At 61.0% G+C, this 12,537-nt stretch overlaps 2 protein-coding genes across 2 annotated transcripts; both read right to left on the bottom strand.

Annotated features, from left to right (window-relative positions):
• Positions 1–2,185: 2,185 nt before the first annotated feature.
• On the bottom strand, positions 2,186–5,463 carry ZNF768 (zinc finger protein 768). The gene is made up of 2 exons (XM_008248738.5): positions 4,483–5,463; positions 2,186–4,176 (listed from the first exon to the last, which is right to left on the bottom strand). The coding sequence occupies exons 1-2, from the start codon at positions 4,568–4,570 to the stop codon at positions 2,729–2,731; spliced, it is 1,536 nt and encodes a 511-aa protein (XP_008246960.4). The 5' UTR covers positions 4,571–5,463; the 3' UTR covers positions 2,186–2,728.
• Positions 5,464–9,269: 3,806 nt separating this feature from the next.
• On the bottom strand, positions 9,270–12,234 carry LOC100344269 (zinc finger protein 764). Its single transcript, XM_070064763.2, has 3 exons — positions 11,808–12,234; positions 11,532–11,654; positions 9,270–10,949 (listed from the first exon to the last, which is right to left on the bottom strand). The coding sequence occupies exons 1-3, from the start codon at positions 12,001–12,003 to the stop codon at positions 10,036–10,038; spliced, it is 1,233 nt and encodes a 410-aa protein (XP_069920864.2). The 5' UTR covers positions 12,004–12,234; the 3' UTR covers positions 9,270–10,035.
• Between the last annotated feature and the right edge of the window lie 303 nt (positions 12,235–12,537).

Raw genomic sequence — 12,537 nt, 5'->3', positions numbered from 1 at the left:
AGTGTTACAGAGAGAGAAGGAGAGACAGAGAGAGGTCTTCCATCCTCTGGTTCACTCCCCAGGTGGCCGAAATAGCCAGGGCTGGGTCAGGCTGAAGCCAGGAGCCAGGAGATTCTTCCAAGTCTCCCACACAGGTGCAAGGGCCCAAGCACTTGGGCCATCTTCTGCTGCTTTCCCAGGCCTTAGCAGAGAGCTGGAGTGGAAGTGGAGCAGCCAGGACCCGAACCAGCAACCAAATGGGATTTCAGCACTGCAGGTGACGGCTTAACCCGCTACGCCACAGTGCCAATCCCAGAGACCCAGAAGAAGCTCCTGAATCCCCGCTTTGGCCTGGCCCAGCCTTGGTCGTTCTGGCTATTTGGGGAGTGAACCAGTAGATGGACGATCTCTCTCTCGCTCTCTCTCTCTTCCTCTCTCTCTCTCTGTAACTCTGCCTTTCAAGTAAATAAATCTTTAAAAAAAAAAAAAGATTTATTTACTTGAAAGGCAGTTACACAGAGCAACAGAGACAGAGATCTTCCACCTGCTGGTTCACGCTCCAAACGGCCACAATAACTGGGGCTGGGCCAAGTCGAAGCCAGGAGCCAGGAAATCCATCCAGGTCTCCCAGGAGTTGCAGGTGGTGACTTAACCCACTGTGTCACACCCTGGCCCTCACCTTAAAAAAATTTTTTTTTTAATTTTTGAGAGGCCGAGAGACAGACAGGCAGAGCTCCCAGCCACTGGCTCACACCCCGGACGCCTGCAGGACCGAGCTGGACTGAAGCTGTCAGTTTTCCCAAGCAGGTAGCAGAGCTGACACCACCAGAGCCTTCAGCTTCACCCCTCAGGGTGTGTAAGAGCAGGAAGCTGGATCGGGGAGTCGGAACGGGGTGTGGTACGGGCTGTGGGCGTCTTAACCAGCAGGCCAAACACCCACCCTCTACTTATCTTTTAATTCCACTTTTCCACCAACTTCAGGAAGTATTTCTTGTATTTCACAGATAAGGAAAATGGAGTGCACTGTGCGGCCAAGGGGACAGATGTGACATTCGGATCACAGCTACTTGGCTCTCTCAGCGGCTTGGGCACACAGGCACGAGAGCATGTCTTGGTCTCTGGATGCTGAGGTCACCCCCAGCCCCACACCCATCCTGAAGGCCTTATAATTTGTAAAGAGCACATAAGCTCTCTGAGAATCTTTTTTTATTTATTGGGCCAGCGTCACGGCTCAGCGGGTTATGTCCTGCGGCGCCAGCACCCCCACGTGAGCATCAGTTCATCTGGCTGCTCCACTTCTGATCCAGCTCCCTGCTAATGCGCCTGGGAACGCAGTGGAAGATGGCCCAAGTGCTTGGGCCCTGCACCCGTGTGGGAGACCCGGATGGAGCTCCAGGTTCCTGGCTTTGGTCTGGCCCCCCAGCCCAGGCCATTGCAGCAATCCGGGAGTGAACCAGCAGTGGAAGATGCTCTTTCCCTCCCTGTCACTCTGCCTCCAAATAAAAATAAATAGATCTAAGCAATAAAATGTAAAGATATTTGGGTAAAAGCCTACTTTGAAATCCAATCTTGGTTTCCTTTTTTTTTTTTCAGAGTATGCATTTTCCATGAACTTTTTGAAGTCCCCTCATGGCTTCCCAGGGCACCGCTGTGTCCTCAGCAGGCACTAGCCCCAGACGTGCCCAGCAGCGACTCCCCAAGCTGTGGCCTGTCCTCAGCCAGGGGTCCTAGAAAGGGAGCAGAGCTGTGGCAGATCGGGCCCAGTGTGTTGGCAGAGGCACTGGAGCAGCGCCCAGTGCTCACACCCGAGTCCCTAGGACAGGACAATGGCAGGCGTCAGCTGCAGCTGTGCTGGCTGCAAGCGATGATGGCCAGAGGTTCCAGCTCGGCGGCCCACGCAGCTGGTTCCAGGAGCGAGAGAGATGGAAAATGCAGCGTGTGCTCTGAGAACCCAGGCGTTCTAAGGCCCAGGACAGAGCGGCTCTGTTCGGGAGGAGGGATGGCCGTGACACGGAGGCCTTTCTCACACCCGCACACTGGCGCCCTCTATGTGTGCAGCACTCAAAGCCCGGGACACGAAGCAGAGCCTTGATGGAGCCGAGAGTGTACCAGCAAGGCCTGGGGCTTCAACGGCTGCTCACAGGCCGGATGAGCGCCTCCCGCTGCCCAGGGCACTGCCCACACACGCATTTTAAGGACAAGTCTCTTTCAGCACAGAAAAGGGTTTTTATTGAACTCGAATTCAGGGGCTCCAAAGCCTGAGGAAGACAAGGGAGGCTGGGGGCTTGCACTCGAGGCCCCGGGCGCCCCCCCACCCCCACCCAAAGGCCCCACTCCGCACCCCACCTACCCTTTGGCCCCTTCCCGACTCAACGAGGGTCTCAGCAGCTACCAATCTAAGCTACCCCACTCTAAAGAAGGCCCCTCCCCCGCCCGCCCCCACCCCACCCCAGCCAGCGCTCAGCCACGCCAGGCCCGCATCAAGGAGCATGCTCTCTGCTGACCTCTCTCCCAGAGCCGCCCGCTGCCTGCTCGGCCTCCCTCCAACCCCTCTCTCTTCCTTAGCCCATCTCCCGCCAATTCCCAGGGCACGGACAACTCCCTGCACCCCGGCCGCCTCTTCTTCTAGAACCCTCAACCCCTCCAGCTTCAATTCTCCTCTCTCACGGATTCTCCAGCTCCCCACCCACCGCCGCCCACCGCCGCCCACCGCCTTCCCCCACCCCCAGCCCCAGCCCTGATGGCGCCGTCAGCGGCGGCCGGCCGCATGGGTGCGCTGGTGGCGGATGAGGTCGGAGCTCTGGGAGAAGGCCTTGCCGCAGTCATCACACTTGTAGGGCCGCTCGCCGCTGTGCACGCGGTGGTGCTGCAGCAGCGTGGACGAGCGGCAGAAGCCCTTGCCGCACACGGCGCACCTGTAGGGCCGCTCGCCCGTGTGGGAGCGCTGGTGCTGGATCAGGGTGGACGAGCGGTTGAAGGTCTTGCCGCAGTCGGGGCAGCTGTAGGTGCGGCCTGGCAGGTGGGTGCGGGCGTGGATGGCCAGCACGGAGCTCTGGCCAAAGCGCTTGCCGCACTCGGGGCACTTGAAGGGCTTCTCGCGGGCGTGGCTGCGGGCGTGCGGGATGAGGGCCGAGCGCTGCGAGAAGCTTTTGCCGCAGATGCCACAGCTGAAGGGCCGCTGGCCCGTGTGCACCCTCTGGTGACTGCGCAAGGACGAGTTCTGGCTGTAGCACTTGCCACACTCCGGGCAGCTGTAGGGCCGCTCGTGGCTGTGCGTGCGCTGGTGCCGAAGGAGGTAGGAGCTGTCGCCAAAGGCCTTGCCGCAGTGTGGGCACTTGTAGGGTTTCTGGCCGGAGTGGGTGCGCTGGTGGCGCAGCAGGTAGGAGCTGTCGGCAAAGGCCTTGCCGCAGCGGGGACACTTGTAGGGCCGCTCGCCCGTGTGCGTGCGCTGGTGTTTGATGAGGTCGGAGCTCTGGGAGAAGGCCTTGCTGCACACCTCGCACTTATAGGGCTTCTCCCCGGTGTGGATGCGCTGGTGCTGGATCAGGGTGGAGCCCCGCCCAAAGCTTTTCCCGCAAATGCCACAGATGTTAGGCCGAGGGCCCTGCCCACCCCTGGACCGGCCACCCCGCCGGCGCCCCAGGGGATTCTGCAGCATCTCAAACTGGGGTGCCGTCAGCAGGGCCCCCGTGGGCATCTCAAAAGGTGGCCCTAGGGGCACGCCCTCGGCGGGCTGTTCCCCAAACCCCTGAGTGAAAGAGTCCAGGGGGTGAACTCCTAAGGGGAGGCCCAAGGAATCCTTTTCCTCGGGGTTTAGAAGCACCTCTGCACCCTCTTGGAATCTGGAACTTTCAGCTTCCAATCCGGGGCTCCGAGGTTCATACCCGGGGCTCTTGGGCTCATACCCAGGGCTCCGGGGTTCATAGCCAGGGCTTTTGGGATCATATCTAGGGCTCTGGGATTCGAACTCAGGGCTCTGAGAATCAGACTCAGGGCTTCTAGGAGCAAACTCAGGACTTGGAGGCACAAACCCAGGGCTGCGGGACTCGAACCCGGGGCTTTCGGGTTCAAACCTGGGGCTCTGGGATTCAAACTCTGGGCTTTGGGGCTCAAGCCCAAAAGGTATCTCTTCAACTTCATAGTCCCCAGTGCCTTCTTGCTGAGAAACGTCTTCTTCCTCATTCTCACTCACGTTGCCTGCAGGATCAGAGAATTACAGAAAACCCAGACCGTGTGGGACCTGGAAGGTCATTTGGTCCATTATTTGACACCAGCCTCTACCCCCCTCCCCACGCAGGCCTGCTGGCCAGTTGGCAGGTGCTGAAATTCCCCCACCCACGCTGGGCAAGCCCAGGACACTCAGGCCCCAGCACCCCCACCCCCAGCCTCTGCAAAGTCCCAGGTCTCCAAGCCCCCCACCCCCACCCGACCCTCTCTCCCTCCCACTGCAGCCCCTTCTCCCGCGCCCAGGTACGCTCCTCGGAGGGGCAGTCCCTCCCTCACCTTTGAGGGACCTTTCGGGGCTCCCCATTTCGTCAGGACAGTGCACATCCCGGGGCTCGAGGCCCCACGGCGACGCCTCCCGCTCCATCCCCGCCAGCTCCCAGTGCAGCGGTAGCGGCGACGGCGGACGATCCTGCGACCCGGCCTGAGTGCCCTGCGCCCCGAGCCCTCGCCACTCGCCCTCTCAGCGCCGCCCAGGGGACCCGGCTGCCCAGCCCCGGCCCCCGAGGCCGGACGTCTTGACCCTGGGCCTCTCGGGCCCGCCGGGCCCCTCCCCTCCCCGCGGCCCCGCCCCCCTCCCAAGGTCTCCGCTCGCCCCACGGCCCCCTCGCCCCCCACGCGTCACGGCCTCGGAGACGAGGGGCTTCCAGACTCGGCCCGCCGCCCCGCACCCCGCTCCCCGCCCGAGACCCCGCCGTCCGGCCCCCCCAAGCCCCGGGCTGGGCTGCGGCTGTCCGACCCCCCTCCGCTTGCACAGGAAGTGTCCGTCCGCGGCCAGTTTCCCCCGCTGGCTAGCGCCGCGGCCTCTCTAGGAGCGGCTGGAGGTGGGAACTCGTTGGCATTAACCCTGGGCTGGATGGCCCCTGCGTCGGGGTGGGGGAGACCCGGCGCCCCGGAGCCGGCGGGCAGGGCCGGGGCAGTTTGTGCGCTAAGTCCTAGGTCTCCGCGTGTCCGGGGCCTGTCTGCCGATCTCCCGGGCCCTGTGTCCGTCAGAGCGTGTGGCCAAGGGCGAGGCGACAAGCGAGACCAAGGTCAGCGAGAAGGAGCGACGCTTCCCGGCGCCAGCGGGGGCGGTGTCTCTCTCCCCTCCCCTCCCAGGCCTCCAGGTCAGCTCCGGCCGCGCCTGAGGAACCGGGACGGACTCCCCCTTGGCCTGATCGATGCTTTGAGCCTGGGACCCCCAGACGGAACTCCAGTCCCGCACCCGAGCGCGCCCACCCCCTGCTCCTCCGGCCCCCTCCCGTCTGTGCGCTTCCCAGTCCACCCTTCCCCCCACTCCGGGAGGGCTAGGATCGTTGCCAAGGAGACAGCCCCGCCTCTGGCGCCCAATGGCACCGCCCCTACGTCTCGGGAAGCTCAGCGATTGGCTGGCAGGGCCCATGCTCCTGCCGCCCCGCCTCCCTCCGCTCCGCGACTGCTAGGCGTTAATGGTCGCCAGGGAAGCGAGGCGCCTTTCTGATTGGCTGGAGGCACTCAGGCCGGGGCCGCCTCCACTGCCCGCCTGCGGGAGTGAGTGGGAGGGAGGTGCCGGAGTCTCCCCGCGAGCCTGGCCAGTGCTTTCAAAACTTTTCCCGCCCCCACTTGCTCGCCATTACCTGGCCCAGGGGTCTAAGGACGGGCATCCGCTCCCCCCAGGTGCACGGCGCACGGTCGCGCCCGCGGAGTAGAGACCCCTTTCTTTTCCACCGCCCCGCCGCTCCCCCAGTTGGCCGCTACAGCCTGAGCTAGGCCAATCCGAAGCCAGCAGCTAGGAGTTTCTTCTGAGTCTCCCACGCGGGTGCAGGGGTTCAAGCACTTGGGCCATCTGCTGCTTTCCCAGGAGCATGAGCAGGGAGCTGGATCAGAAGTGGAGCAGCCGGGACCCGAATCAATGCCCATAAGGGATACTGGCTTCGCAGGCAGCAGCTTTACCCACTTTATCACAACACTGGCCCCAGCTGTGTGGGGTTTTTTTTTTCTTTTTCTTTCTTTTTTTTTTTTTTAGGATTTATTTATTTTCTTATTTGAAAGGGTGAGAAAGAGAGAAACTTCCATCCAGTTCACTCTCCAAAAGGCCACAACAGCCAGGGCTGGGGTTCTGACCTCCATCTGGGTCTCCATGTAGGAGGCAGGAATCCAGGTACTTGGGTCACCTGCTGCTGCCTTCCTAGGCACATTAGCAGGAAGCCGAGTTGGAAGTGGAGAAGCCAGGACTTGAGCCGGCGCTCCATCATGGGATGTGTGTGTCCCAAGCATAAGCCCCATAGCTATATTGCTAAAAGATACCCTATGTGAGTCCATGGCACGGAGGCCTTAGTTTGAAAATGCTGCCATAGCGCATGTTTTAACTTCTTTGGGTCATAAACATCTTTGTGTGTTCTATTCCTAAAAAGACACACATACATAAACATTCCAAAGAATCCTAAGAGTCTTGGGAGCAAAGTCAATTCCCACCCTTAATTAAAAAAAAAAGGATTTATTTTATTTATTTGAAAGAGTTACAGAGAGAGAGGTCTTCTATCCACTGGTTCACTCCCCAAGTGGCCGCAACAGCAGGAGCTTGAGCCAATCTGAAGCCAGGAGCTGCTTCTGGGTCTCCCATGTGGGTGCAGGGGCCCAAGGAGTTGGGTCATCTTCTGCTGCTTTCCCAGGCGCATTAGCAGGGAGCTGGATCGGAAGTGGAGCAGCCGGGGCTCAAACTGGTACCCATATGGGATGCCGGCACTGGAGGCAGCAGCTTTACCCACTACACCACAGTGCTGCCCCCATTCCCACTCTTATTTTAATTGGCTTGGACAAGCTAGGGATGTCCCATGTGACCATGGCCTTGACATCTCATTCGACCAATGCACCAGTAAAAGCCAACCCTTCTTCCTGGCTTCTGTGGCAGCAGAGAGAAGATGGGAGTCCTACCTTGGGTGTGTGTATCCCTTACCAAGAAAGGAGGCCCTGAAGATGGAGTGCGACTGGGGCTTTCGTGACACCAAAAAGTGAAGTGGTGGACAGCTGGGTCATTAGGGCAGGAAGCTGAGCAGTTGGATCTGCTTCCAGGCCCCAAGCAAATCTTGGGAACTTCAAAGCGCTCAGTGAGATCACTAAGTAGTCATTAGGGCACCTTTAATAGGCGAGCCCAGGGCAAGGTCCAGCCCTGGCTTTGAGTCTGAGCTGAGAACTCTCGTTGCAAGCCAGGCTTCCCGGGGCAGCACTGAGGGTCATGGGAGGGGCTGGCACTGTAGACTGGGAATTAAGAGCTGGTACAAAGGTGCCGCCAAGTCGTCTCTTCTCACCCTATTTTCCCTGGCGATAAGGTGGCCACAGGAGCTGGTCCTTCCTAGACAAAGCTCAGGGTGAGAGGCCGTAGGGTGGTCAGATGTGAAGACTGGGTTGGAATGCAGGTTTTCTCCCCGTTAGGTTTTTTAACCGTGACCGAGAACGACAGCCAAGACCACCACGCTGAGCAAGGAAAAGTTTATTAAGGCAAAGAACTGCCGGGAGCAGCCTCAGAGGGAGAGGAACTTGAGGCTTATGTGTAGGGCTGGGGTTTCATACTTGTGTCAAGCTCCCGTGAGACAGGACGCTTTTGACACGGGGAGTTTCTTGAGGCAGCCATGGGAACAGAGAGGCACAGACCTGCCTGATTTATAGCCAGGGCAGCTGTGGGAACGCAGAGGCACAGAACGTTTTCTGAGGCCTGATTCATAGCTGGGACAGTTAAGGGAACAGCGAGGCTCTCCGGGAGCGCGCCACCTCTGTGTTTTGTTTTTTCTGATCCTTGGGAAGAGTGAGGGGTGGGGGGTGGAGATGTCTCGGCCCTGTGTGGATTCAGGGTTCCCACACTCCCTTTTTCTGTAGAAGTTTCTCTAAGCTGATAACCCTTCCTAAGACAGGCGGGACACAGGGCCAAGACGGATGAACAGGAGGAATGCACCGGGCAGCCGAGGACCTAAGCCCCTGCTACTGTTGAGGGACAGCGGCCCAGAGGCAGGACAGTCTCTGCCCACACCCGGCTGCTACCAGCAGCTGGACAAGGCTGCACTGTGCCCATGAGGGGATGAAGGTGGATGGATAATGGAGTCACAGCATGACAGGAGAGGGATTGGGAACACAAATGCATGCCCCGCCGGGCTCCAAATCTAACCTCAAATGCTCCTCCTGGTCTGGGCACCCCCACCATGATAGTGGCTACTCAAGAGTAGAGCTGGGGGCCAGCGCTATGGCATGGCGGGTAAAGCCGCCACCTGCAGTGCCAGCATCCCATATGGGTGCCCTTTCAAGTCCCGGCTGCTCCACTTTTGATCCAGCTCTCTGCTATGCCTGGGAAAGCAGTAGAAGATGGCCCAAGTCCTTGGGCCCCTGCACCCACGTGGAAGACCAGGAAGAAGCTGCTGGCTCCTGGCTTCAGATCGGCACAGCTCCGGCCATTGCAGCCATTTGGGGAGTGAACCAGAAGATGAAAGACCTCTCTCTCTCTCTCTCTCTGCATCTCCTTCTCTCTCTGTGTAACTCTTTCAAATAAATAAATACATCTTAAAAAAAAAAAAAAAGAGTGGAGCTGCCAGCTTTGCCTTCCCTTGCAGGTGGGGTTCTCCCTTGCCCGGGTCTGTTATGTGGCTGCGTCGTCCGATCCCACCAGGCTGGGCCGTCCCAGTGAGGTTCACCCCGAGTGTTCAAGGGTGCAGACAGACGCTGCCTCCAGAGCCCTGGTGGAGATGCTGGCAGACAGCAGTCGCGACAATGCACCCTGGAGTCTCACTGTGTGACATTGGACGGCCTGCCTTTCCTAGTCTGGGTGTCCCCAGCTAAAAAAAAAAAAAAAAAAAAAAAAGACAAAAAAGCCAGAAAAGCTACCATCGCCTTCAACTTCAACAGGTCATCAGGCTTTTTTGGCTGTGTCCAGGATGGCTGAGGGGCACCAGGGTTCCCAGGCAGGCCCAAGGAGGATGGGGGGGGTGGCGTCCCCGAGCCTGGCACACATCCCACTTGGTGCGGGATTCAATCCTGAGAGGGTTTCCTTTCCTAGGCAGGCCTGAGGGTGACATGAGCTGCTGCACAGGACGCACACCAGAAAACGCACCGAGGCACAGATCTGAGGCACACAGCCTGCTTTTACTTCTCGTGGGCAGCCTTGCCCACACCCACGAATGCTATCCCGGTGCTCAGCCAGCTCCTGCGACTACAGACACCCAGCAGGTCAGACAGAGAGGTGGAAAATACAAGGCCAGATGTTGCTCAGGAGGGGCCCTGGTGAGTGGGGACCTCTGGCTCTGGTTCCAGCACCCCCCCAACTGATGAGGGGTTAGGGGGAGCCGTGGTTCCGTGGGAGCAGAGGTCGAGTTGCCAACCTTTGGGTTTCTCCAGAGAAGCCAGAAACCTCAGTTCTTGTATGAAATACCCAACTCGGAATCTCAACCACTCCTTCCTGAAGTTTAAACTACTGCCTGGGCCAAAATAAATAAATAAATAATAAATAAATAAACGAGGCGGCCATGGGCCAGGGTCGGTGCGCGGCCATCCATTCGTCACCTGCGCAGTACAAAGACGACAGGTAAAGGGGGTTCTCCTTCACCTCGATGCTCCTAACGCTTCTGACAGCTTTTCTCCCCAGGGGGCAGAGTGGGCTTGGGGGGTCTTACCTCACCCCTGCCTCAGCAACAGGGTGGGCTTCTAGAGTCTGCAACAGCGGGGAGCAAGGTGAAGTTGAAGCTGTTGGAGCTGCCCAGGGCCAAGGACAGCCTCAGCCTCTGGGAGCTCCCTAGAGGCCCCGCCCCCTGCAGCTGGTCAGGCCCTTGAGCCCACCCGGGACCCCGGTCAAGGTCTAGATCATCTCTGTCTGCCTTGTTATTCTGAAGGCCATCACCCACACTCCTGGAATATCTCTGGGTAGTGCTGGAAGCCCACAGGAGGATCCAAGTCCCCAGAGCCAGAAGCCAGGGACACAGACAGCCCACGGGCACCCTGGCCCCTGGGGGCCCCAGCTCCCGGCCGATGGACCCACTGGTGCTTGGCCATAGCTGACTTCTGACCGAAGCACCTGCCGCACTGAGGACAGGGGTAAGGGCGCTCGCCACTGTGGGTCCGCCTGTGGGCTGCCATTTCGGAGCTCTGCCGGAAACAGCGCCCGCAGTCCGGGCACGGGTAGGGCTTCTCGCCGGTGTGGGTGCGGACGTGGCGCCGCAGGTCCGAGGCGTGCGCGAAGGCGCGGCCGCAGTGGGCGCAGGGGAAGGGGGTCTCGCCGCTGTGCACGCGCTGGTGCTGGTAGAGGGCGGAGCTCTGGCTGAAGCAGCGGCCGCAGTCAGCGCAGCGGTAGGGCTTCTCGCCCGTGTGCACCCGCAGGTGCGTGGTGAGAGCCGAGCGCTGGGTGAAGGCCCGGCCGCAGTCCGGGCAGCGGTGGGGCCGCTCGCCGCGGTGGATGGCCCGGTGCTTGCTCAAGGAGGACGCCTGGCCGAAGCCCTTGCCGCAGTCGGGGCAGCGGAACGGCTTCTCCCCCGTGTGCGTGTACAGGTGCTCCACCAGCGTGGAGCGCCACGCAAAACTCTTCCCGCACAGGTAGCAGCCGTGGCGCTGGTCCGCTCGGGGGACAGGGGGGTGGGCACCGAGCGGAGGGCGGCCCCGGCGTGGCGGCTTGGACCGCTGCTCCGAGCCACAAGGAAGCCTAGCAGAGGGCGCTCGGGCAGCCTTCGGCCCGGTAGGCGGGGGATCCGCAGCAAGGGTCTTCTCCAGGGCTTCAGTCCTTTGCCCTCGTCCTCCCTCTTCCTGGTGTCTGGAATCTGCGGGAGACGAGGGGAGAGCTCAGGCTCTGGTTCAAACACCCGCGGCTGCCCTGGGATAGTGACATAAGGCGGAGGGGAGGGAACGGCTGAGTTCTGTCTCCGGGCTGGGACCCTGGCAGTGGGGTGGGGGGTTTGGGGGGTGGGGGGAGAAGGCAGCGGGAGAGACGACAAGGAGCTGGATGACAAGGGACTAAAGATGCTCCAGGCAAATGGGACCCCGGCATTGTCAAGTTCACTGGCGCTGGGCACTTCGCCAAGGTTGACAAGTTGAACCGAAGGAAGAAAACAATGGAAGCCCAGAGAAAGCGAACTATAGACTACACAGGGGTTGGTGGCAGAGCGGGGGATGGGAGGGTGCCATCAGCAGGTTTGCCACCAACTCTCTGTGAGGAGCTCAGAGGCGGCAGCCCAGCCCTCAACACGGCCGGAGTCGCTGTCACTGCCCCTCTCAGGGACCAGGCATCAGGGTCTGAAGCTGGGAAAGCAATTCAAGGAAGAAACTGCGAAGCAGGTGAGGGGGCTGGCAGACGGAGAGGGGTACCAAGAAGCCTCCAAGAGCCTGAATAGCAGATACCTCACCTGTGTCTGCTCCTGTCCCATACCCCCGGGCCGCTGCCGCCGCTGGATCCTGGGCATCCGGACCCCACAGCTCGGCGTCTCGCTCCACCCAGCAGATGAGCGCTGGCTTGGTGCCTCCGCCTCCTGGAGAGGGGGAAACCAACGCAAACCCCATGCTCCGGGTCCGACTGCCCGGACCTAGGGCGTCCCCCGCCCACGTGTAGAACCCCCAGTAACGGGGCAGCGGGGAGGGCGACGGGGTCCCCGAGGAAGGGGCGAGGCGGGTAGGGCTCTCACCGAGCGCGCCCAGGAGGCCGTAGGTCTCCCGCATCACTTCCCGGTACAGGGCCCGCTGCGCCGGCCGCAGACACCCCCACTCCTCCGGGGAGAAGTACACGGCCACGTCCGCGAAGCTCACAGCCGCGGGCTTCCTGCACTGGGGCCCGGCCCCGTTTGGCTCCCGGACGGGGAGCGGGGCCAGAGGTGGCGCCATGGAAACTGCAAGCCCCGGCCACCGGCCAGCCGCCTCCCCTGGCCGGGCCTGTTCGTGCGGAGCCTCCGCGGCTCGAGAACGCCTCCAGAGCCCAGGGGCCTTAGAGCGGGACGACGGGCATTAGGACCGCGAAGGAACAGGAATCGGCCTCTCGAGGGCCTGCTAGAGTGGCCGAAAACCACGAGCCGGTGGCTGCGCGTACATGACCACGACTAGAAAGAAACTGCCCTCAACAAAAATGGCGGAAACGCGGCCTCCCGTACTTTGCTCCTATACAGCCCGGCCCACGTCTACGCCAGACGGGAGTGTATGGGGGCGCTTTGTCTCCGTGCCCTGACTCAAAATGGCCGCGCAGGCTACAAGGGCCAGGCTAAGGCCCTCCGCGCGCCCCCGGGCCCGGCCCCCAAAGGCTGCGCCCTCGAAAGCTGGCGCGGGAAGTGGAGTCTTAGCCCAGCCCAGGTCCGGGAACAAAGAAGCCCAGGGGAAAGGTGAACGCGGGCTGGGCTTTGTTAATTGGGACGTTAGCTTCGGCCC

This window comes from Oryctolagus cuniculus, chromosome 19, assembly GCF_051225735.1.
Source record: "Oryctolagus cuniculus isolate XC-2025 breed Fujian yellow rabbit chromosome 19, ASM5122573v1, whole genome shotgun sequence".
NCBI lineage: Eukaryota > Metazoa > Chordata > Mammalia > Lagomorpha > Leporidae > Oryctolagus > Oryctolagus cuniculus.
The sequence above is the reverse complement of the archived record's forward strand: the minus strand, read 5'-3'. Positions and strand labels throughout refer to the sequence as shown.

What these genes read in the sequence shown, in the direction of transcription:
- LOC100344269 (XM_070064763.2), bottom strand. Translation starts at nt 12,003, where the DNA reads ATGGCGCCACCTCTGGCCCCGCTCCCCGTCCGGGAGCCAAACGGGGCC. An exon ending in CGGCCTCCTGGGCGCGCTCG is followed by an intron (nt 11,655 to 11,807) that starts GTGAGAGCCCTA and finishes CCCCCTCTCCAG; the next exon opens with GAGGCGGAGGCACCAAGCCA. An exon ending in TGGGACAGGAGCAGACACAG is followed by an intron (nt 10,950 to 11,531) that starts GTGAGGTATCTG and finishes CGTCTCCCGCAG; the next exon opens with ATTCCAGACACCAGGAAGAG.
- ZNF768 (XM_008248738.5), bottom strand. Translation starts at nt 4,570, where the DNA reads ATGGAGCGGGAGGCGTCGCCGTGGGGCCTCGAGCCCCGGGATGTGCAC. An exon ending in CCCCGAAAGGTCCCTCAAAG is followed by an intron (nt 4,177 to 4,482) that starts GTGAGGGAGGGA and finishes CTGATCCTGCAG; the next exon opens with GCAACGTGAGTGAGAATGAG.